The 26,472-nt window shown below is 35.3% G+C and overlaps 1 protein-coding gene across 21 annotated transcripts in view; it reads right to left on the bottom strand.

Moving 5' to 3' along the window:
- SOX5 (SRY-box transcription factor 5) overlaps positions 1–26,472 on the bottom strand; it is a 1,011,771-nt gene that overhangs the window by 182,781 nt on the left and 802,518 nt on the right. For 19 of the 21 annotated variants that reach the window (XM_060659511.3, XM_060659513.3, XM_060659529.3 and 16 more), the window contains 2 exons: positions 24,454–24,626; positions 19,105–19,173 (listed from right to left, as the gene is read on the bottom strand). In XM_060659511.3, the coding sequence (XP_060515494.1) occupies positions 19,105–19,173; positions 24,454–24,626 (242 nt within the window). Of the gene's footprint in view, positions 1–19,104; positions 19,174–22,008; positions 22,099–24,453; positions 24,627–26,472 lie in introns of those variants that run through there. The other 2 variants (XM_060659543.3, XM_060659544.3) reach the window with 1 other exon arrangement.

Genomic DNA, 26,472 nt, shown 5'->3' on the forward strand with positions numbered 1-26,472 from the left:
GCTTGGGATTCACTCTCTCCCTCTGTCCCTCCTTCTCTCTCCCTCCTTCTCTCTCTCTTTCCAGATAAATAATTTTTTTTCAATCTGAGCATTTTTTAAAAGGTGTTAAGAATGCCTCCATTATAGTTGAGCAGAATATCTGGGATATTTGATTTTTACCTAATTGTAGTACTTTCTGGTCCCTTATACTTTGCATAAAGATATATAAACACTCTTACTGAACTTCAATATGCCAAAAAATTCCAATTGTGTTAGTTATATACATTGCTACGAATCACTACTTATGCATTAAAAATATTTAGAAAATATAAAAAATAAAAATACTTAGAAAAATCTATATTTCAAAAAATTTTAGTCAATCCTCAACTTTCAGTTTTCTTCTTTTGCCTCAGTAGCTACCCACAAATGATAAACATTTGTATTCTTAATTACTGTTCTTTCACTTGTAGCAAGCTATTACATTGTGAAAAGAAAAAGGCCTGTAGCATTTCTCACCATCACGTTTATTAAGACTGGCTCAGGATTGCATAAGGGGAGAATTATATTTCCTAAGCAAGCAGGTGGGTATGTAGGATTGTAAGAAGAGAGCCTCAATGAATGAGTCCCTATGAGTAGGAGCAGATCATTATAACAGATGATGTGGGCAGACATCCCACTGACATTTAGTACAGCTTAACACAGCCAGAATGGAATAAAACTTAATAGTGGTCAAGGTGGAGAGAAGGGACAAGTAGTAATAAAATAAGTGCAGAACATCCTGAGGTTATTTTCTGTTTCTCCTTTAACTTAAAGCAGTACCATAAGGAAAGAAAGTCTCAGAACCATATTACAGTTATATGAACAGTCAATAGCACTGGGGGAAGATATCTAGCTTTGCACATTTTCCTAGATAAGTTTTTGCCTTTATGATTTCAAAAGGTAAGTTATGACATTTACCCTATTGTCAAAATGGTTGCTATTAAGGAAAAAAAATTTCTTAAATATGTCATTAGCATCCTTAAAATACTTTAAAATGCAAGACACATGACAAGTTCAAGATATTCTCACTTTTTAATCTTTATGCAAATGAGCCACTACAAGGAACCAAGCCATAAATGTGTGTTTATGGAATAGAAATTTCAAATACAAAATCATATGAAAACTTTAGTGTATTATCACTTTTTAATGCTACTGAAGTCATTATTAAAAAAATGAACCAGGGTAATTATTTTGGGATATATACATTCCTTGAGCTTTCTAGAATATTCTCAGTGAAAATACATAAAAAAAATTCAAGAATTCTTCCTTTATGTAGGCATGTCAGTTTCATTCTGAGGCTGTAAAACCATTAAAGATAAGAACAAAACTTCCTATTCTAATCTTCACATCTAGAAAAAGAGATTGGACAAATAAGTTCACCATCTTAGGGTCCATAGTTTCAGGGACTTGGCAGAATTATATCACAGAATGTTAATCTAAATTAAACTGGGATGGTTGCAAAATATAATGTTTTCACAAACCACATTTAATCCTTTCACCTTTTCCTGTGAAAACTCAAACAATTTTGAATTCTCCAAGTCTGTCTGTATTTTCCAGGTACAATGTCATCACATATCAGTCTCTATCAGAAACCTCACAAAACATTACACTTAGTTTGAGAGTTTTAAAAAATAATTTTTTCTATTTCCCTTGATCAAGTTGCAAAATGAAAATCAATCAAATATTTATGAAAGGAAAAGAAAAAGAAAGACGGCAGAAAATGGCTGTTAAATAAAAATGTACGAAGGAGATGGGGTAAATGGGAATTCTAACTCCGTGTAGCTCGGAATATGGTAACAAGAAGCTTAGAGAAGAGTACCTCTATTCTGTTTTAGAAAAAAAACACAATTCTGAGGATTTAATCAGAAAAAGAAGGAACAATGAAGATAGTATCATATCTTAGCATCAGAAGCCATTGATGATCTTTGCAAAGTGGGCAAAGTGATAGCATACATTTACTTGAAAACTTCGGTATGTTTCATAAATGTCATAATCCTGATTTTCTTTAATTAAGAAAAATTTTAACATTTATTTTTTGTTGAAAGACAGAGAGAGACAGAGCACGAGCAGGGGAGGGGCAGAGAGACAAGGAGACACAGAACCTGAAGTAGGTTCCAGGCTCCCAGCTGCCAGCACAGAGCCTGATGAGGGGCTCGAAACCACAAATGGTGATATCATGACTTGAGCCCAAATCGGAGGCTTAACTGACTGAGCCACCCAGGTGTCCGGTGATTTTCTTTAATTTAAAAATAACCAAAGAATGTCCCCTGATTGGCTTTATCATTATTTTTTTTTTGCCTCATATAATCTTATTTCTATGATTATGACTGTACAGAAGAAAAACATCAGATACCTGAATTGTGTCACCACATGCATGAGCACAGATTTACCAGATGAATTAAGACCTAAGTGCCCATTACTCAAAGCGGGATTTTGTTTACATGCATTAACACTGTATCCTAGAATGGCCATGTAAGAGATATAAAATATAATAATCATATGACTGTGAGAAGTGAGATTCACAAGATATTATAAGAAATGAGACTCTCTCATGATTAAAAAGATTCTTAGCATTTTCATGCTACCAGGATACTAAACTTTTTTAAAGCAGGTATTTACAAAAAACATGTGATGGATGGTTATATTTGTATTGTGTTCCTTCTCTTTAATTCTTGCTGAAATGATCTGTGGTCTAGGAATGAGTTTGTGTCATAAGCATGGGAATAATTGGGGAGAAAGCAACTGGATAAAAAAGTAAAAAGACAAAGATATGAGGTAGCAGAAGACAGGCTAGAGAGAAGACAGTTTAAAGCAATGATGTGTTGATGGAAATATTTGTAGAACTCAAGATTGTGCTTGTAATACATTTAAGAGCAGTTAGCCCTTTTTAATCACAAAAAGACTTCACTCAATGTCTCAAGGGATAAAGATTTTAGAGAAAGATGCTGCTTTCCTATTCTCTTACATGAACGAAGAATATGTTACAGAATGAAACACAAAAAGGGTGTTTTAAAACAATAGGGAACTTCAAGATGGACATTATTTTATAGTGGGAAAAAATCAACTGCATGATGAGAAAATATTTTCCTTTGCAAAAACTGTTATTTCCTATTTTATGTTCTTAAAAGATCTAGAAATCAAAAAGATTCTTTAAAATATTTTAGTTTTATTTTGAAAGGTCCTTAGCTACAGTTTATGAAAGGAACACTTCTCTGAGAGAAGCAGATCAGACATTATTTTCATACTAGAACATCACTTTCTTCTTTTCCTTATTTAGTTTATAGTCTAATGATAGGACATTATAAATTTTCATCTAAAATGGGTCAGAAGAAGATACTAGCTCCCTGTAAAAATAATCATTAAAAAACAGGAATGATCATAAACCAATGAAATACACGTTTTTAAAAAGTTTTGTGTATATGCCTTCCAAAATGATATACTGATAATTTTAGTGAATCAAAATGTGATTAACATTTCCTAATTGTTCTCTCCTAAGTGATGTGTCGTTTACAATTTGTATGGAAACATTCAAATATTGCTCCATATTTCTTTAGCAAAAGATTTAATATCTGCTCCAAATTCCAGATAAAGTAGCAAACTCAATTTGATGGGCTCTGCAGAATTACTGTTCATTTTGTTTTCAGGAGTGCTTATTATCTTGATTTATTTGATATAATTAACGAGGGCTAAAAGACTATGGTCTACCTCCACTTTCTTATGGGAATTTGGCCTAGCTCTTATTAATTTTGGACCACATCTTCTCTTTCTACAAAAGGAAAAAAAGTTGGACGAAGTTAACTGTAAAGTCTATTTTTTATATTATTTTATTGATCACAGAGTTCCAATTTAGTACTACTCAACGGGTTGGTCTGTGATGAGGTCAGGAGCTTGTCCTGGGATGTAATCCACCAAACTGCTTCCTTCACCAAGAAAGTATTGCAGTGAAAAGGAGTGACACTGAATTAAAGTGGGTTTATCAAGCTCCTTATCTCATTAAGGACTTCTGCAGCTCACAAACTGGTTTGAGGGCCGTACTGTCCTAACACATTCTTTTTCCTGCTCACTTCAAGCATACCCAAAAGTTTTTACAATGATGCAAACACTAATACTCTTCAGTCTTAGAGCAATTGAGAAGAATGAGGTAATTTGCAGGTTTCATAGGTAACCCCTAGACCATGCAGTTGGTCGTTCCTTAAATAATTAAGAGATGATATATTAAGTTTAGCCTGCCAGCACACAGAAGAAGCTTGAATTCACCACAGCTATGGTTATTGTGACTGTATCTAAAACTGGGACATGCCCTGACCAAAAAACAAACAAACAAACACAAAACAAAAACAAAACAAAACAAAACAACAGTGTATTTATGAGTTTTCGGACTGAAACGAGTTATTTAAACAGACAGCATGTCATTCACAGGAGGGTTGAAATCACCGGGATGTACTGCATCTCTCTTACTAAGATCCAGAGAGTACAGAAGAACAAGTTAACTAGACAGACAAAATATTTAAAATATGAATGCCTTAGGAAATGTAGAGCAGGATACACATACACTGAACATATAAGCCTAATAGTGGAGTAAAAAAACTGCCATTTTCAGAAGTTCCTATTTGTAGAAATCACAGCCCAGGCAATCTGTACATTCTTTCATTAACGTTGTCTCAAAATTTAAAAGAAACACATCTCTATCTTATTTTATTATATAATCACGCTGTTTAAGTCAGATATAATAATACTTTAAACATGTATTTTAAGTATTAAATATTTACACAAGCAAAGAAGAAGGGAAATGAAAACTGGGATTCTTCCTCAAGGTAAAAATTACTATCTATACAAGTGGATGACATTTTCATTGTTCGGGTGCTTCAAGGCATCTGCTTGGTCAAAGCTAGCTGCTTATATAAATAATGGTGGAACTCATTAGTTATGTGGTTCTACATTTGGATGTTTCAAACTAAGGGCAGATTTTATCAAAGTGTGTGTAAATTATTTATCCATTGATTCACCTTGCAAATATTGACCTCTAACTACAATGCCTTCTCTTTCCCCCTCGTGCAGCTCTTCGTTTGCTGAATAATTTTTGTCTCTCCTCACACACATATACCGCATTTCTATATACATTACTTCATTTTAAATGTCTCTTAGTGTTTCTGAGTCTGACTGATGTAAGATGTTATTTTGAACATGCCAAAGCATCTAAACGGCTCCAGTCTTTTCTTTTCAGCCCGCATTCCTTGATAAGTGGCAAAGCTTCCCACTTATCAGTCACTCAAAGTGACTGTAGCTGTCAGTTGTGTACAAAGCGCAATCAGTTTGGAAGCGGAGACACCAGCATTTTTCTTCTCAGCTTGAAGCAAACACGTTTTGACTGCTAGTCATTCAATTTTAAAGCATCCTCAATTAGGGGCGGATGAAGATATAAAGAAAACACATCCTAAACACCTCCACCAGGCAACAGAAAAATTTTATTGTTATCTCTTGATTTTCCTCTCGGCAGCACCATCCCTCCACTTTTTCTGGCTGCGAGACACGGGTGCTCGTGACAACACACCCTCTATCATGAAAAGATTGCGATCATATATTATACTGACACTCTGTGAAACCTCTGCTGAGGCCTGCTTATGTTTTCTTTTGCTCTCTCCCACTTGAACCACCCCACAACAATTTAAATAACTGACTTCTAAAATTAAAAAGCAATGAACTTTTAGACCTGCTTGGCTTATCAGTGAACAACAACTTTTTATTCAATGAAAACATGAAATCCAGTTGAATGGGAGAATAAAGAGGAGAAAACTTTGCCAGAGAAGAACTGTGGGAGAAAGAAAATAGAATTAAAAGGGTAAAGGAAATGACTGGTGGCTATGTCAGATGGTCAAGCAGCAGGTGTAGACAGAGATACTGGCAAAGTAGTGGAAAGGAATTCGGAGGTAGAGAGGGGAGTAAAAAAAATGCATTCAGAATTAGATGGTGGTTACAGTAGAAGGAAAAAATTTAAATATATATTTAAATTTTGGCAATAAACAGAGAAAACGAAGGGAAACTGATTTAAAAAGATATGTAGAAACCTGAGTATGTGTGAAGGAGTGTGTGCATACATACACATTCACACAGTGTATACACATATACTAATATAAATCTCTAAATATGTGTATGATATGCAGATTAGCTCATTACTTCACCACTTTTAGTAAACATATGTGCATGCTATGAAAGTTCATTAGTTCACATCTTCTAATTTCCCATTTAGGTGTAACAAGATTGTCGACATCAAATAATTATTTTTAAAGATACAAACTTGTATAAACATGGCATCCCATCTTTTTTGGCATTTATACGTGAAGATTTCATTACATGCAACGTTTGCTTATGTAAAACACAACTTTCCCGCATTTGTAATTGTTAATTTCCCCCATTTATAAAAGAGCACTCTCTTACCTGGTTTATTATAGAAAGCAAAAGTAAAATACTTTTTAAAAAACCCTGCCACATGCGCCAGTTTAATAGGTTTAACTCAGTTTGATAAGATCAATTACTCTTATTTTCTTGGGATTATCTGAATTAAATCACTCCTTGCTACTCTAATAAAAAGAGAGAGGAAGAAAGTGCCTTTTAAGTTTACATAGTACTCAACATTCAGGATCTCTGATTCATGCATACACACACACACACACACACACACACACACACTTCTCAGTTCCAATGTCTATAAAATGGAGATAATATCATAACCTATCTGCATTCTTGTGATAATTATATGAAATGACGTCTGCAAAGTGCCAAGTACTTAACAAGCAACGGGCTGCTCTTCTCACCAGTATAATACAAAGTACAAAATGATTTTACAAATCATATACAGCACTAGGGAATGTTGGTTATCTATTTTTGATGGCTCCCTAAAAATCTATTTCAATCCCCTGAGAAAATTATCATCTTGCTTGTTATTACATATACTACAGAGTGGGGAATGTGCCCACAGTTTATTCATTCATCCATTTAATAAATATTTTAAGGCCACCTTGGTGCCTCAGTCAGTCAAGAGTCTGACTCTTGATCTCCGCTCAGGTCTTGATCTCAGGGTCATGAGTTCAAGCCCCATGTTGGGCGTGGAGCCTACTTAAAAAACAAACGAACAAACAAACAAACAAACAAACAAATATTTTAAATTTTGTACTATATGCCAGGAACTATTAATATGTACTTTGAGTATAGCAGTAAGCAAGACAGATGAAATCTCCAACCCCACAGAACTTAACTGCCAGGTATGTATTGTGGCAGTATGGGGTACAGCAAAACCAAGGTACATATAAGGAGGCGATAAGTAAGGGCTGTCAAGAAACGTAAAAGCAGGATAAATGATGAGAGATGACTTAAGGGATGCAGGGACTAGTTTGGACTGGGTTGTCAGAGATGGCCACCCTAGGGAGGATACCATTTGTAGAGAGAACTGAAAGAAACGAGGGTCTGACTTATGTGCTGAACTAAACAAACTATTCCAGGTCATCAGAAAAACAAATAAAAATGTACTGATTCTAGGACATTCTTGGAATCTTCCTTGAAACCAGGAAGGACAGGTTTCTAAGGTAGAAGGAATGAGGGAGACAGAGAGGTTGGCAGTGGTACATTAAAGTACAGCCCAATAGACTGACATAAGGAGAGTGAATTTATCTTAAATAACATGATTTTGAGCATGATTATAGCATAATTAAATTTAAAATATCACTCTAGCAGCTTTGTGAAATGTCCACCCAGGGGGTCAACAGAGGAAGTTGGATGACCAACACGGATAGGAGGCGACTATATCAGGCTAAATGAGAAATGATGGTGACTAATGGTAGGTGAAGTTGGTCAACTGATAGATTAAGGATAAAAACCAATGTTGATGGGTTATTTATGAGGTATTAAAGAATGAGAGGATTTAAGGATACTTCCTAGGTTTTGGTGACAGCAACAAGGCATATGGTCTTATACTCATAGTTGGATAAACTGGAAAATAATGAGTTTAGGAAACATAATTAAAGGTTCTGCTTTCAAAATGTGAAACTTGGTGCCTACTAGCTATGTATTTAAATAGGCTGAGTAGGCAGTTGAATATTTGGCTCTGAGGTCCAGGAGAGAGATCAAGGATGGGAAGATAAATTTTGAATTTATTATCGTTAAAACAGTACACACATTGATTAGATGAGTTCGTTTAGAAAGTAAGTCAGATGATGGAGAATTATAGCATGATAGCCTTTAAAGGATGTGGAAGAAATTATCATATGAGACTGAGGATGGAGAATAATAATTTTTTTTGTTTTTGTTTTTGTTTCTAAGCAGATTGTGGTCTTTTGGAGACCAAATGAAGAGTGTTACAAGAAAGTGGGAGTAATGACTTTATCAAATGTTGCCATATGACTGAGAATTTATCACTTCTAGAATACTTGTTGATGAAGAAGCAATTCCAGTTTCTCTTTTTGCTTCTCCTTGAAGAGAAAACTAGGGGTCATCCTAGTATCATAAAGATACCTTAACATTCTATTTATCTTCCTTTCCATTTTATTTGACTGTTAGCCTTTCTTTTTTAAAGAAAAATAGAGCTAAACACACACACACACACACACACACACACATACAAATAAAGTAAAAAGTCAGTTTCTTTTTTACTATAAGTTACATAAAAATTTACTAGCTTTTGTGTAGAAATTAGCCCTCTGGCTTGAGAACTAAAGGAAATTTGCCATGTACAAGGAATGACTGGAATATATGTCTTGATTCCTGATGTAACTACTCTTCACAGAACAATTAATTTTATGTTAACACTCGTTAATTTCATTGGCATCTAATTGTCTTCCCATTTGTCAACTCTCTTCAAAGATGGGAGACAGAAATTCTTTCTAAAGGCTTTGTGAGCAACTCCCTGCTACAGCATTTAGTTTACCACACTAGTAAATGTGTAAGCTAAGGTAAAGTAAAATCAATTCATTTTAGGCCAACATATTGACTTTTGGCCTATATTTCCAAATCTGTTGCTATTAACCTGCTTTGTTTTATTTTGTTTCCCACTATTTGATAATTACAGTCCCATGGTTTTATATAAGCCCTGATGGGCCCTGTTTTGTTAAATGATAAGATATGGAGTACAGAGCCTCAATGAAGAACAGTGCTCAACTTTTTCCACAGGTAATGTTGTTTGGGAAAAGGATGTAAAGTCATGGGAAAGACTGTTGTCAGTCTGTTTTCTGGGCCAGTCTCAGTGATTCCATAATGGCCATACTGGATCAAATGAATCCAGGCTTCACTTCCAAAATGATACTAAAAGATCAGAGAAAGAAGAAACATGGAAATGATACAGAAGTAAGACAGAAAAAGAAAAACAGTAAGGAGGATTATTTGAGATTCCACACAAAAGAGAAGAAAAAAATCTCCTTCCCTGAAAAGTATTATTTATGTTTTTAGTGAAAAGTGTACATCAGGATGAGTGAATTACAGAACCAGAATTACAACTTCTAAAAACTGCTGTCAAAATTACTTCAGCATAGTCATCATACAGAGTTACTTTAACATTATTGAGGGTCTCAATAATGCTATTAAAAAGTTTAAAATATCAGGGTCATAGTTTAAAATTTACATAAATATAAACTCATATTGTTTGATAAATCTATCAAAAAGAGAAAAAGAATGGTGATACTCTCTATATCTATGTTCCTCATCTCCACTATCTTCCCACTAAGGAAACTAGAAAATATATTCTACATTTACAAATCTTAGTGAAGTTTGGTTTTGGAGCCTCAAGCTTTTTCTTTCTACAATAATTCATTCTCTTTACAAGGACTCCTTTATTCCCAGATATTGGTTAGTGTGTCTTAAATATTTTCTCCTATTTAAAAATAAAGCACATTTTTAACTTTGCAAATTTTTAACTTTGCAAATTTTTAACTTTAGCAAATGTTTAAATTTTTAACTTTTTTTTTTTGAGGGAGAGAGAGAGAAAGAGAGAGAGAGAGAGAGACAGAGAGTGCATGGGGGAGGGGCAGAGAGAGAGGGAGACACAGAATTGAAAGTGGGTTCCAGGCTCTGAGCTGTCAGCACAGACCCCGACATGGGGCTCAAATTCATGAGCTGTGAGATCATGACCTGAGCTGAAGTTGGACGCCTACCCGACTGAGCCACCCAGGCATCCCAAAATAAAGAATTATTTTAAATGCTGTCCTGATTTCCAGTCCAAAGTGTTAGATTGACCATGTGCACTTATCTCTATTCTTTCCTGAGACACCAATAAAATGATAAAAACAAAAAATTTAAAAACCCGTACCAAATAAAGCAATAAAGAATAAGAGATATACACGGGCAGTAAATTTGACTAGAGTTTCAGAAGATGAAAAGTAAGTATAGAATGTTAATTAATGTTAAGTGGGTGAAACAAACTAGAGTATACATGGAAGGAGTTAAGTGGAAATGAGGCTTAATTTGCGCTCAGAACTACCAGAATGTTTTGGGATTTGAAACTCCAGGTATGAGAGAGAGGAGTGAGGCCTGGACTGAGAACAGTAGTATTTGGGGCACCTGGGTGACTCAGTCAGTTAAGCATCTGACTCTTGATTGCAGTTTAGGTCATGGTCTCACAGTTCATGAGACCAGTCCCCATGTCAGGCTCTCTCTCTCCCCCTCCCTTTGCCTCTTCCCCTCTCTTTCTCTCTCTCTCTCTCTCAAAATAAAAGAAAACTGTAGTATTACTTGGAAGTGGCTCCATCAGTTCACCTCTACCCCAACTACATCACACTTCCTCAAGAGAAATCCTAAAACAAAGACTTTTGTATCCATGCTTGTGATGTATGGCCAGCTTCCTGTTCTCACTAGAGCAGTGTCCACCTGTTGATAAACCTCATTCATAGTCACAGCTCCCAATCAACTTTTCCTTGTATCTCTTTTAAATCTGAATTATTTTTTTTAAATTTAAGTAGGACTTTAAACTGAAAGAGAAACATCAAATAAACAAGCAGATAAAAAATGGAGGAAAAGAAAATTTGAGGAAATGAGACTTTAACTTTTTAAAAGCGTCCTCAAATTCCAACTCATTAAGAAATGACAAGAACAGAATTAAACAAGAACAGGATAAACTGAAAAAAGAATTATTAGGGAGAAAGAACAAGCTTATGGAAATTAAAAAGGCAATTTCTCCAACAAAGATGCAATTAAACTGTTTAGAAGATAAATTTCAGGCAATCTCTGAGAAAGAAGACTCAAGAAACAGAGGCAATAATATTGACAATAAGAAATATATTGATCAATCCATAAAAAATATATCTGCCTCACAGGAGATTCAGAAAGAATTAGAAAAATAAGGAGATAAAATGGGCAAAGGAAAAAAAAAAGAATTCTTTAGAGCAAAAGAATGCAACTCTTTAGACTAAAAGATTCATGTTGTTTGTAATAAATGAAAAATATTTGTATACATTCCAGTGAAATGTCACAGTAAATAGAAGACATAAAAGCTTTCAGAAAGGAGAAATATTGGTTGCCATCCACAAAAAAATGTCAGATCAACATCACATTTCTTGTAGATGTTAGAAGATGATGGATCAATGGATTTGAAGTATAAGGAAAATCTTTTCTAACCTAGAATTCAATTTGCAGCCAAACTATCAATCAAGTAGAGAGCTTAAACAGAACATTATTTAGAACATTTTTACCCCAGACACTTTAGTTCCTAAGTATCCCCACACCGTTCCTTTTCTATCAGGAAGTTTCCTGATGTGGTTCCAGAGCAAAATATGGAGATAAACCAGGAGGACATAATAAGAAACAGTGATTCCAGCTCTGGAGAATCATAAATGGGTGTCCCAGAATGTTGGCTGGACCAACCAATCTAAATGAAAGCAGGACAGATGGCTAGGAAGCAGGTATCCAGAAAAGCGGGGTTTCAGAGATTTGATTTATTCTTGAGTATTTACAGAGTTATAAGGCAAGTAACATGAGTAACATGAGGGGCAGGGGGAAGAAAAGGCAACTGGAAAGCACAGAGCTACACAGAAAGGAAATAGGAGCATCTGTTTTATTATATCCAGAAAACAATACATAGACTTGTATTTTAAATATAAACACCATTTTTTGATTTTTAACTTTTAGGATTAACCAATAGGTAAAGTGTGAGAGGTATGTGTGTATACATACATACACAAACACATGTATTATATATATTTAGAGTAAACATACAGATAACAGAAATTGGCAGTTGGGAATAAGAGAAAAGAGATGCCATCCTCATCTGACAAGGCAAGTGCAAAGAGACTATTTATAGTTGATTGGAAAAGAAAAGAGGTGTAAGTAAACTATTTAAAGCTTAAAAGTACCTGCTGGAAGAATTTAAATGACTTTTATAACGACATTGTAAGGTGCGGGAGGGGAATAGGAGAGGTTGTCAGGATGGAGATACAAAACCTAAGCAAATCTTCATTTCCAAGTTAATGATATTCAAAGTTGATAAGTCAGGAGCAGCATGATAATTATATTTTATAGACAGTGAAGAAAATACTAAGAGGTTATTAAAAATGAAAATTTAAAATATTCTAAAGTGGCTCCTTCTGAGTAAAAGGATTGGGCACAGTAAATACAGGAGCATATAGAGGATTGGGCTCTGGACAGTTGCCTTCATTACTCTCTTGTACTCTTAGCAATGTGACATGTGTTACATCAGCAAAGATTAAACTATATAGATAGATAGATATCAGTCTATATAGATATAGATATCAATGTATCTGTATCTCTATCTACAGAGACAGATTTATCTAGACAGTGAAATACTATGCTGAAATTCCATCATTAGGTAATTGCCAGGAGATGTATTAAAATATGCTTAAAATATTTTGAAGTGGCTCTGTCTGAGTAGGACAGAGAGCTGCAGTTATCATCACGGCTCCTCTAGGAGATGGCGCCTATCTTCTCAAATTGGAACTTCTACTTCCAGAAAGTGCAAGGAAGAGCAGGAAACCATCCTTAAAGCTACTTCTTTGTATCTCCATATTTTCTCCTTTTACAGTATATCTGAAAGCCAAAAACTATATCCTGTACGGTTGTGGTGTATTTTATTTCCTACAGCAAAACATGAGTCAGAGCTCAAGGAGTTAATGCATTTCCTTCTCAGGTTGAAATGCTACCTTAATTGCATGGTGTTTATTCTTGGCATTTCCAGTCTCCTAAAGAGACAAGGTTACTTTGCAATCTCTTTGTGCTCATGTATGTGCGTGGAGTCTTGTTGAGGGGGGTAAAATGCTTCCAACCTACCACACTCAGAGAAAGAAATCATAAATCAGCAGGTCAGTCAGGTACTATTATTTCACCTTTCACGTTATTATGTTTTCAATACAATTTTTCAATGGATTTTCTTCTGCATAATAATTTATCAAGAATTGCTAAAACTCTTAATGAGCTCAGAGAACTTTGGCTCCAATAAAATGAAACCTTTATCACAAATTGGTTGAGCCCATGACTGCAACTAATCATTCAATTGTACATAAGTCAAGTTGTATTTTTATTTTGTGGGAATAATTTCCCAGGGAAAGAAAACTCATTTGAAAACTTTGGGCCATTAAGCCTTAAATGGTAGAATATCAGTAAAATAAAAATGAACTGGGCCAAGACTTGGGAGACTTGGAATGCAGCCATTCTTCTACAAGTAACAACTTATGTGACATTGGGAAAATCTTCTAACCTTACTTGGTTTCAGTTTACAAATGTCAAAATGAGAGATAGGTCTAAATAAAGGCTATCTAAAAACCCCTTGTAGTTCTAAAATCATATGGATTGTTGGAACATTGAACTTAAACAGTTTTCAGTGGCCACTGCCATGTAGACTATACTCTTTTGTTCCTAGAAATTCTCCTCTTGCTGGAAATACTCATTGAATTTTTCATCATCAGAAACACAGAAGGAACAAGTTTTTCTCTCCTAATAACTTAGGCAAAAACTTTAAGCATTCTGTGCTCACTACATCCCAGGTATAATCCCATTCCTCGAACTAACCTAGTATCACTTGGTTATTACAATTCCCATTAAATAGATGGGAATAATGAAACTCAGAGGGACTAAGCAATTTTCCCAACATCACACAGAAGATGAGGTGTGAAGATGTGAAGACTGAATTTAGGTATGTCTAATTCTAGAGACTCTGCTCTCTATCTTCATTTTTAGTCATTTAATACAATTAAAGTTATATTTCACACAGCTAAATGTAGTCCTATACCACCTAAAGAGCCAAGCTCTTCCTTACATACCATTGAATATACACTGACCAGCCCAGAATACAAACGAACAAAGATCTGTCCTTTGCTCTACTCTTAGCTCTAGACAGAATCAGTGACCCAGATCTATTACTAGTCCTGCAAATGCATACCTTATGAATCAGAAACAATAAGGAGATTATTAAATATCAAATCTTTGCCCCTAAAAGAACACAATGAACAACAGTTGGAAAAGTTTGTCAAAAGGGAGAAGGTAACAGGTATGTGGAATCTCTTAAGAAAATTCAAACACTGAACTTTCAGTATGGGAATCATGACAAATATGCATTTTAAAAGAAGCACATCTTTAAAATTTCTCTTACCATTATCTGAAGTGGATTTCCTACTAGAGCATGTTGTTGGACTGACCCTATTAGAGGCTAATAAGAGCCTAAATAAAATTCCATTGAGTATTATTGAAAAAGGATTAAAAAAATTTTCAACTAGGACATGCTTCCCCCACTCATTCCCAAAGCTAAAGAAATCCTGTCCCATACAAAGCTTCAAGATAAAAAGGAACTTGAGTCTCCGGGGCATTCAGTTTGTTGCCTTAATGGAAGCTGAGTAGAGGTCACTCATTCATTTACTTTAAAAGGTTTTGGTAGCAGTGAATGAAGTCAAGATTAACCGTTGGTCTAGGATCATTATTGGAAACATAAACCACCTAACTGTCCCTATTAGAAACAGGTTGATTTAATGTAAGAAAAGAGATTAGTCAGAAAATAAAACTGCTAAAAGATGGGCACTTAGCATAAGCAAGAGAGTAAAAGAAAAAAAAAGGTTATCTTTAAAAAAATCTAAAGTTATTTTTCTCTGAAATATCTATAAATTTTATCTCACATATTAATGTGTATTAAGAGTGAGCTATCTACAGTAAGTAGGAATGCAAAAAATTCTATTTTTTTAAGGACAGTAAACAAAAATATTAAAGGAAAACACTGCTGAATGGGAGAAAAAGCAGACTAGAAGTTTCTTAGTGTCCCTAAAACTAAGAGTCTCATAAAGAAACAGACAAGTTCTTGTGGGAAGACAAGATATTTTTGGTATTATGACATGATTTTATTTGTAGAATGAACTGATTTTTGATGTTGCAGAGAATAACAGAGAGCTTTCTTGTTTCTTCTTTTATCCTAATGTGTTATGTGAATCGACCTAGAAGACTATAACTCATAAAGTCTTAGAAGACTATAACTTATAAAGTCTTCATAAGGAAGTAATGTAGATTGAGTTGTCAATCCAATTAGAATCAGGCAATTGTAGAGTTAAGTTTGCTTTTTAAAGAGAGAAAAACAGTTCATAAAAATTGATCCTAAGTGATTGAATAAAATGGGTGAATTTGCTAATTCTTATGGCATTTTCTCTTTGAATAAATAACTACAGAGTAAAACCTACTACCATCTTTTCATCTGGAAAGAAGAGACAGAAATAACAGGCCAAGAGAAATTTTGATAACCTGGGTCATTTCAATATATGAATGTTTGTGCATACACAGACAAGTATAAACATGTTCATACATTTTTTAATTGAATGACATATACTTCAAATGGAATAAAAATGTCTAAATTAACCTCTCCTTTAAAGAGATCTCAGTAAAATGAAGAAATGCTGGGGAACATCATCCTCATGTCAGTTAACATAGCCATCAAGGGTGAAAATTTGTCCTGCTCTTCTATCCTGTCAATCTAATCCATCTAGCAGATCTGCCTACCTATCTAATGTACTGCAGGCCTTTACCAACATTTGGGCCAAGTTAATGTCTTGTATGTTTATAATTTCAACCGAAAGCTTAAAGGTGGCCTTAATTGTGGTCTACTAACATTTCAGTCCACTATTCTACCAACAAAGGAACTGGAATGCATTGTTTTCTAAAGCCCAAAGCAACAATGGCATAACACGTAAGAAAATGCAATCAGGATGAACAATGTAAGTAGGTATGTTTATTTCTATAAGGTCTTAGTCTCCGTATAGAAGAAAAAGGAAGTAGATCAAATTCAAAATATACTACCTAAGTACTTTCAGATATCAAGTAAATGTAATCTATTATAAATTCTTATGTAAACATTGATTATGTGAGCACTGACAAAAATAAATTTTGTAATAATATTGATGACTTTGATTTGCCTTCTACTATAGCAGGTTTGATTTTTACTCTTCTTCCTTGCTATATGCTGCTAAGGAAAGGGGGATGAGGGAAGAAGAAAGGGAGAGAAAATATTCTGAAAGAGAAATATTGTAAGGATTTATACGAGCAAATAAAAGTATCTGTTCTACATTTTTAATCATCTATTTCTACACATGTCACTATAGAAGTCCTTCCCATAACTGTTTGAGCAATCTCTCACTAGACTAAATATATTGTGACTTTCATAATTGTTAAGTATTTGTGAGATTTCCCCAAATCAATGATTTATAAAATATACTTTAGAACTATGCTTTTAGTTAATGAATACACTAGAAGCTGTGAAAATGAATTCCTTTCAGATCATCAGTCTTGCTCAGTACCTTTTTTTTTGCCTGAAAGATTCCCTACTTCCAAGATTAAAAAAAAAATAATAGATTAATGGGTTTTGACTCTGTCAGTATCATTTATTTGTGCTAACACTAGAAAGAGGACAAATAAATAGATACAGTATCTCAACATCTCTTAATGTTTTCCTAAAATTACTATTAGTATGACATTAATTCCTTTAGGGACTATTGGTGTTTTGTTTTTTTCTCACTCTGTGAACTAGTGGAGGCCAGCAACTTAACAGTTTGATCATAGAAATTTTAAGCTTTTAAAATTCTCATATTCAGCAAAATTTCTAAGAGTAGTCAGAAAACTTTGCTTCTGATCTTAGTGCAACCTGTAAATGGTTGTGTAATCTTGGGCAAGCCATTAAACTTGGCTTTAGCTCTCTGGAATACAGTTTCCATAGTCATATCATTTCTAGGGCAGGTAAATGTTAAGGAACTTCATTTTAAAAATTCTCTGACTTATAAATTGTAGTGCTCCGTGCTCTGGTGCAAGGAATCTATCCATTTCAACACCAGGCCACTATGACTGAGCTTAAAATCCACATTTGAACGTAGTGGTCGTAACTGTGGCAGGACTCCAAAAGAACTACTGAAGGTGTTGGCTAAACTTATATGGTCAGGTGACATAGCTTATGAGCCTTCTACGTATTCATACTACTGGTTTAGATATATTTTTGCAATTCTGTTTAACAAAGGACTATCTCAGTATTACAAAAATTACAAAAATTTAAAATCACCAGTGTGTCTTCAAATTACAGTGAAACTGAGTGACTTGCAAAGGGCCATACTGCTGATTATGGAATTGCTTATTGATAATGAGAAGTTGCCATAAGCATTTTGTTGTTTTAGATTTTCAATAATTAAAAACATATTAAATGTAGTTAACCTGGTATCATCAACTAAAACTATATTCAAAGACAGCATACTTAGACTGAACAGGAAGTCCAATGAACAGTTTTAAACCACTGAATAACCACTTGCCAGATATGAACATATGTAACATCACATTAGGATTTGCTGCTTGTCATTACAGTGAAGGAAAGCAAAGAATCCTGGCTGGATCATCTCACTGATGTTTCTCTGTCTCACCAACCTGTGACTAGCTCACTAAAATTTCAGGTGCCCCAAGAACGAGTAAACCCTGATTGTGCTATATAATCCAGGGAAATGAAGTGTACTTGACCCAGTTAGGTAAAATGGGCTAAACTTCGTTGGCAATGAAGTCTAAATGTGATTAAATACAAAAGTGAACTAATGTAGACATGTATGCTTCTGTCTCTTATGGTATTTAAACTTAATAAAAGAAATATGCTGGATTATCAAAATAGAACTTCAAAAGAATGATAAACTTCTTCTTAATATGTTGGCATCTCAAGATAGAAGTCCAAGAGAGTGATGAATTCCTCTTCTCTAACATATGCTTCTAAAGGGTAATGTTACATAGGGTTGGATTCATAGCTCTATGAATCAGATTCCCTTTCTTGCTAGTAATAGCAAGTATGTATTGAGGACCTACTGTGTGCCTTGATACTATGCTGAAATGCTCCACCCATAACTCCATTAAATCCTCATAAATACTCTATGAAATAGGTGCTTTCAGAAAGGGAATTTTCAGAAAGGGAAACAATTTTGTCATAATTCATGCCGCTAGCAAGTGGTGAAGACTGGACATCTCTGACAACTTATTTTTTCTTTTTGTTGGCAATATAGCTGCTTTCTTGTTCTTCATGGATGGCTCCTCACCATCACACGTTTCCATATAAGCAAAATATGCATAGAACATGTCTATATGCACATAGAGCCCTTGCTCTTGGTTCCTCCAGGCAACATGAAGGGTGAAATTCATCACCTTCCCTAACCTCAACCTCTATCGCGTATGGCTCTTGAGCATACGGTAGAACATACTCTCTGCCACTGCTCTCTAACAAACTTGCCATACCTTTTTGCTTTGCCTCCCCTGCATGTCATTCATTAAGAACACTGATGGGCATGTTAAAGAATAGAGCAAATGAAATCTTTTTAACATATCTCTGCAATAATTTCCTTTTGGTAAAGGATGAAAATGACTGTCCGCTTGCTCAGAATGGAGCTTCCTGACATAGTAGGGCCTGTGATAGCCACCATTTGCAAGATTCTCATGGCACAGGAGATAACACGGCATGAATTAAGCCAAAAATAATGTTTGTGTTGGAGGTCACTCCAGTAAGGTGATCTAAAAATTAGAAACAGAATATATATATATATATATATATATATATATATATATATATATATATATTTAATTGGAAGTATGTATGAAATTATGATTTCTGACCTGGATCTGTTGCTGAAGCAAATTGATTTTGTGTTGTTGCTGCAGGAGCTGCTGCTGCTGTCTTGCAATCTGTGGAGAAATTGCACATGAAAAATTTAAAAGTATATTGTTGTCCCAGGGGGAAATTACCAATGTTCTGTTTCTCAAAGTTTGATTTGACACTGATTAAGATGATGAAAATAGATGTGCCTGTGCCTCTACACGGTACCAGCAATTCACTCTTAAGTAAGATCAAACAAGGTATTTAGTCTTCTGGAACAGTTTCTTTTGGCCTAAAACAAATGAGGCCTAGGACACTATGACAGTGATCGAATCCAGTATGAAATGGTAGAGTGTCAAAAATCCCTCTTCCTTCCAGGCAATACATTAAGAGCGTACTGCCTCTGGCATTTTTTAGCTCTTTTCTACAAAAGAAAGTATCGCGTCAACAGGGGGTTATTTTCACCTGGGAGTTCAGGGTAGCACAAAATATTGTGTTAGGAGAGGCTGTATGCCTTCGTGAGGTTTTGGTATTTGTTTTTGTTTTTTGGGTTTTTTTTTTCATAAATACTGCCCTCATTTCTACCTCCCACAAACGCCTAAACTGCGAAGTCCTCAATGCACTCCATTATGGTTTCTGCTCCCAGTCTTAAGGATTCTGCTCTCACTAAAAAGATTCCTCGTAAAAGTCACGGTTAACGTCATTTTTTAAACTCTAAAGTGTCTTTTGGACCTCGCCTTTTGGCCTTTCATCAAAATTCAACACTGAAGTTTTCTCCCTCGATCTGAACTTTCCTCCCTGACTTCTACGACATCACATTTCCCTGGGTTTGCTCCTGCCTCAGTCTGTTTCTTCATAGTTACCTTCAATCGCCCTGTCCAGCCATTCAATGCCATAGTTGTATATGGCTCAATTTTAGACTCAATTCTTCCCCCCAGGTGCCAAGTGTTTACAAATTTCTTTCTCTAGACCACACCTTTGTGTTAAGCTTCAGACCCATTTTTCCAATGGCATTCCCAAGAATACTTCATATTCAACAAGTTCAAAACTAAACTCAGGACTTAGCCCTCCATGCAGTCATCTTTGAGTGTTTTCTAAGCCAGGGACTAGCACAATCACCTCCTGTTATTCACTCTTGTAACACCTTATACATTTACTTAATACTACATAACATACTATGATTTTATCTTTATCTTATTTTTGTTTTAATTAACATGGTACTGTCAACTAGGTCGAAATCCATAAATACAGTGAGGTGAGGAATCGTGTATATTTTACTCACTGTGCAAAGCATGGTACAGAAGGAATATTGATGAAGAAAGCATGAATGACTAGATGAGAAGAAAATTTTAAATACTTTATTACATGCTGTCAGGTAGGAAACCTTCTCATGAGAATGTAACTTCTAACTTCATAAAAAGTATCACTCTTTTATAAATAAGCTCTATTTCTTACTCTCATCATGTTATAATCAAGATTGTTTTCATTATAAATGTATGTCCCTTAATCTCTGTATCACAAAGCTAAAAATTCAGGAAAAATTTGACACCTGCAGGGTCCATTACTCTGAATGAAAGTAAAGAAACTGTATGAGGAACATGGGTCTACCTGGCTGCACAATTAACTTTTTATTTCCCTTAACGGCACTGGTACAAATTATAGTTATTTACGTGCTTTCATTTTATCTTAGGAACAGGGTTTTTAAAAATCAATTTTTTTCCCCTGAAGAAAGCAGGAAAGAAATGGTAGGAAAAGGAGTATCCCTCTTTTACTTAAATCTGGTCCTTTCCTCCCACATATCATTTCAGCTGAAGTTTAAATTTAAATCTTTCTTTCAGCACCTTATGAATTCATCAAGACATTGACCACTTCACACACCCCTCCACACTTCCTCCCATTCCAAGCCACTGCTTTCTCCTTCTGGATTATTATAATAGTCTCCTATTGCTCTTTCTGCTTCTGCCTTTGCTCCCTACAGCCTATTATATATCAGTATCTGGAGAGATCCTTTTAAAATATAAGTTGTGTCATGTTATTTATCTTTTCAAAACCCTCTCACTCAGAGCAGAAGCCAGTGTCCATATGATGCCTGCAAGACCCTGTATGATTTGGCCTCTCTGGTTTCACCTTTTCCTGCTCTTCCCTTTGTACCCACCCCTCCCCTACTCTTGCAACACTGCTCTCCTGTCTCTTGAACACACCAAGAATGCTCTTATCTCCCATGGATATACCTGCCTCTGGGCCTTTGCACTTGCTTTCCCCTCCATCTGGAACCTCTGTCCCTAGATAACTGCACTGCTCACTCCCTCATCTCCTGCAAGTCTCTGCTCAAATGTCACCCTGTCAGTGAGGTCTTCCCTGATCACCCATTTTAAAAGAGCTTCTCTACCCGGTACTCACATCCCTAATTCTCTCCTTTACTTATATCCCTTATCAACATTTATTATATATTACCTGTTTATTTACTATCTTTTCCTAATTAGAATTCAACACATTAGGAATTTTTGTCTGTTTTATTCCTTGTTGTATCCCAGTAACTAGAACAGAACCTGGCATCAAATTGGTGCTCAGTAGTTGAATTTGTTGAATGAAAGATGTGGAATGGCAGTGGAAGAGTCCAGTGGCAAAGCTGATCAGTAAACAGGTTCATTAGCATCTCTAAGGGCTATAATGGGAACAGTAGAGTGTACAGAGTAGGGACACCCTACAATGAGTAGGGAGTTTGGAAAGGAGGGTCAGAAAAGGAGTTCTCAAGAGAAGATACACTTAACCTGAATCCTACAGAGTAAGCATTAAATGTGTTTCAGAGATTTCCCTGTGTCCTAATGAAAAGATAAATGTGATCACAAGCTTGGTGGTTATGCATGCCAGCACTGCATGGTAGAGAAGATCTTGGGGAACAAAACAGGCTCTAGAAATCTGACCTGAAGCTTTCACAGGGGATCTTCTCTCAGGCTATGCAGGCATCATTGCTTAGCATCTCTCCAACAGAGGAGAGAAATTCTGGAAGAACCTAATGATTTCTAACATTCCAAGGATAATGTCAGAAAAAGTAAAAAAAAAATTCTAGAATCTTTGATGATGTGTGCAGATGGGCCAGAATGTGAAAGAAGAATGAAGAGGACTTTGCTCTCTATTAGTGATCACTTGGATTTTTCAGGACAAATATGCCCTTAGATCGACCAAAGGAGGGATTCTCTAAAAAGAAGTATCCCAGAAACAGTTTCAGAAGCTGTTAGAATTTTCTAGAATTCAGGTGTTTGAAAGTATTGAGAATTGTGAACAAGAAAAGAGTAGTCTTTTTCTAGACTGTCAGAGGCAAACATACTGAACTTTTATCACAAGGGTAATGCAAGAGAAACATGGGCCATATTCAAGAACAGGCCAAATGTATCTTCAAGGAAACTGATGAGGCATTTCATTAAACATGAAAGCATTATCTTTCAAGCAGAGATGAATGACCAAGTAGGGAAGAGTAAACTGAAAGGAGTCTCCTCAAATGTAACCTGAATATTTCTTCTTTCAACTCTGCTAGTTTACATTTTGAAAACTGCTTATGGGGCGCCTGGGTGGTAAAGTCAGTTAAGCGTCTGACTTCGGCTCAGGTCATGATCTCACAGTCCGTGAGTTCGAGCCCTGTGTCGGGCTCTGTGCTGACAGCTCAGAGCCTGGAGCCTGTTTCAGATTCTGTGTCTCCCTCTCTCTCTGACCCTCCCCCGTTCATGCTCTGTCTCAAAACTAAATAAAATGTTAATTTTTTTTAAATTAGAAAAAAAGAAAACTGCTTAGGAAGGGTTTTGCAAGGATGTGTGAAAACACAAACACCCGTAGCTAACTAATGGTCTTCTTCCATTTAGGATGGTGAATGGACTGAGCCCAGAATAGGGGATGGCAAAGGAAGTTAGCCCCAGAAAAGATGTACCATCTCTCTATGTAAACTCACCCTAAGACTCCCTTCTTTCTTTCCCAACACTACCAATTTTCTTTAGTGAAAGTTCTTGTGTATCGCCTCCATTTTCCTACTATACATTTGTCAATTCTTATGTCTCATTTCTACCACTAAAGCTCCATAGAAGCCACACTCATAAAAGGCCAACAGTGAGAAACTAAATGACAAATCTAGTAGCTTTGTTTTTCTGGAATTGTTCATTTTCCTTTCTCTACCAGCTGTATGCCACTATCTCGCAAGGATCTACCCTTAGTTCCTTTCCATTTTCTCATGATGTCACCACTATTCTAATTTAGGGCTTACAAACCTGTCATCCCCTTCATGAAACACTCTGGCCCCAGATATTCATATGGCTGCCTCTTTTCTGTCAGGGAGATCTGAACTCAACTGCCAGATCCAACCACCCAATCTAAGAAACATTGCCTTGCCATAGCAATCAATATTTATTAAATTACTGTAATTACATTTCATCAAATTACATATCACTGTCAAATTATTTTGTTAATTTCTCTTTTTCTCCGTTAATCACTTCTCTCTTTCCACTAGAATTTAGTGGTTTTATCTTTCTGGTTAAGTGACGTAGCCTCAGAAGTTAGCACAGTGCCTGGCACATGAGAGACATTTGATTACTATCTGTTGAATAAATGAATGAAATTTATCTACTCCAGTGGTTTAAACTACCATCTCTATGTAAATAGTCTAAGAAATTTAGTTGAGCCCTGTTTTCCCAACTGTCAATTGGTATTTCTTGCTGTTTTTCACATACCTCTAGTTGGAAAACCAACAGCTCTAATTCAACATGATAAAACCACCTGCTTTTCCGAATTGCCCTCTTCCTGACTTTACCTAGTAACCCCGGCTCAGTATCTTTCCTCAATCTTTTGCCCACTCAAAAAACTCAACTAATCATAAAATTTCCACCTGTTTATTCTTCCCTTCTCTTTTTTCTGTGGTCATTTAAGTTTAGACTCTTACCTAGTTTAGATTCTCACTCCTTATTGAAGTTATTATAATAGCCTTCTAACTAAACTTCCAGTGCCATAACTAATTTTCTTCACATGTTGAATCCTACTTATCTGCAAAGCTCATACTAAACACCTGTTGAATGAAATCTTTCACAGCGTCCTTGACTAGAAATGTTCTCTTGACTCTCCATGATTCGATCTGGTACTTTTCGCATGACCTATCAGAATTTCACCTTGGTTACAATTACTTCTGTGTTATATAGCACGGAAGTAGCTGATTAAGCTTTTTCAGATCAAAGTTTTTTGTTTGTTTGATTACTTTGTATTTTGCTTTTTATTTATTCATGTGGGGTGGGAAGAAAGGCTTTTATTGGACTTTGTGTGCCTAGGAGAGTGACCTATGAATAGCAGGCAAAACAATGCCTCAGGAATTTGTGTCTCAGGCTCTTACTCACCTGTTCTTGTTGCTGTTTGGCCAGCTCCATTTGCTGGCGCTGTTTCTCAATCTGAGATGCAGCCAGTTTCTTCTGCTCATCGTGGGCAGCCAATAGCTGCTCTCGCAGACTGGTCAGTTGATTGATCATACCCATGAGCTGCCTCTCTTTCTCAGCTAGGCTTTCAGGAGTCCCTGAAAATAACATAGCAATAAAATATACAAGAAAAGGGAAATGAGGAGAGAGTGATTTTTCAATGACAATGATTCTCTTGTATAAGAACTATTCTAAATGTAAGGTATATACCTACTATATACCTATATACACAAGCATATACCTACTTTGGATTTTTCACTAAACAGTGAAAAGTAATGGCTAATTCCCCTTTATAAAATATCAGAATGAACAAATATTTTGATTGTTTTTATGTATGATAAGTAATCATCCATAGCTTTTGATTTTACAAGTAAATAAAAAAATGTCTGGGTGAGCATCTACTATTGTAATGTTCTATGCTGGGATCTGACAGAAATAAAAAGAAGCCTAAAGCACAGCTCCTGGTCCTAAGTAGTTTTTTGTTTGTTTGTTTGTTTTGTTTTTTAATCAACTTAAAGAGGCAAGACAAAAACATGAACATTTAAGAACCATAGTTATTAAGAGATCAAGTTATTATTATCAGCAATACGATTCTCCTTTTCTCAAAAAAGAATCTTAAAGAGTTGGAACCAAGGAATTCTACATGAAAAAGGGGGAAGATATCTATTAGCCAATATAATTTTAGACAGTTTTCTCATCTGCCACTCAGAGGCTTTCTTCAAAAATAGCATATCGTTAGCAGATAAAATATTCAAGATTGAGAATATAAATTTAGGCTATCATGAGGTAATGAAATATGGTGGGAAAACTAAGAGATCATAACATAGCCACCCAAGATTATAGTTAATTCAAGACTTGGAGAAGAAGTCACAGCAGTCATTTAAGAATAAATAACATGCTCTGGATATTTAAAACATGCAATGAATGTTCTTCGACAGGTTAAAATACTGATTTGATGCACCAGAAAAGTGAGCGGTTCACCGAAACAGGAACAATATCACTTTTAGATGTTCTTTTCAAATTCATCAGATAGACAGGACCCCTATGGTAAAGTACTCGCAGTAGGAGAGAACATACTTTTTAATTACAATTTTCACTTTAATATAAGACACTAAGCACTAGTTTAATAATGCATTTGCCACCTGTATATGTAATTAGATAGAAGGATCTGTTACAACTCAGTCACCCTTCCCCATCCCACTGTATTTCTAACAATTTATGCTGAAGATGCCTGTGCCTTTTAGGAAATAGTAGCTATCATTAGTGGCTTATAATTTTCATGTGCCCATTTGGAATGGAAAAAGTTTCTAATGTAATTTAGGGCTAGAGAATAAATATCTAGAAAAGAAATTATGAATGAACAGAAGTCAAGAAGCATGCATTGCATTCCTTATGATTAGTACCTAGCATTACTCAGGGCAGGTGCCCAATAAATTGTTGCTAATAATTTATTATACTTCAGATATTTGGGTTCTACTGAACAGCTGAACACTTATTCTAAGAATAACAATATAACTGTTGCAATTAGAATTCTAATAATAAATAATCTAAATATATACTGGGACATTTTTTTAAAGAAAATATTCAAGTGACGGTAAGATATACATCTTCACATGTCATCAGTAAAGAGAAATACATGGCTACCACATTTCTAGGAATACATACTAGGAAAAGTAATACATGGCAGGCCTTGGAATCCTCATTATCTGCAAAGATAATTTCACTTATAAAAATCTAGCCCAGGAAATTATAAGAAATTAAGTATTAAAAAGTGTTTTATATGAAATATTAGAAACAATCTCAATTTCAAATGGGAATAATCAAATAATTATGAACACCCAGATCATAGAGTATTTTGCATCCATGAACAAACTTTGTTAGAGAATATTTAATGAGCTTTTTCATGATATAAAGCTAGGTCAGGGGCACTTGGGTGGCTTGGTC

This window comes from Panthera onca, chromosome B4, assembly GCF_046562875.1.
Source record: "Panthera onca isolate mPanOnc1 chromosome B4, mPanOnc1 haplotype 2, whole genome shotgun sequence".
Classification (NCBI taxonomy): domain Eukaryota; kingdom Metazoa; phylum Chordata; class Mammalia; order Carnivora; family Felidae; genus Panthera; species Panthera onca.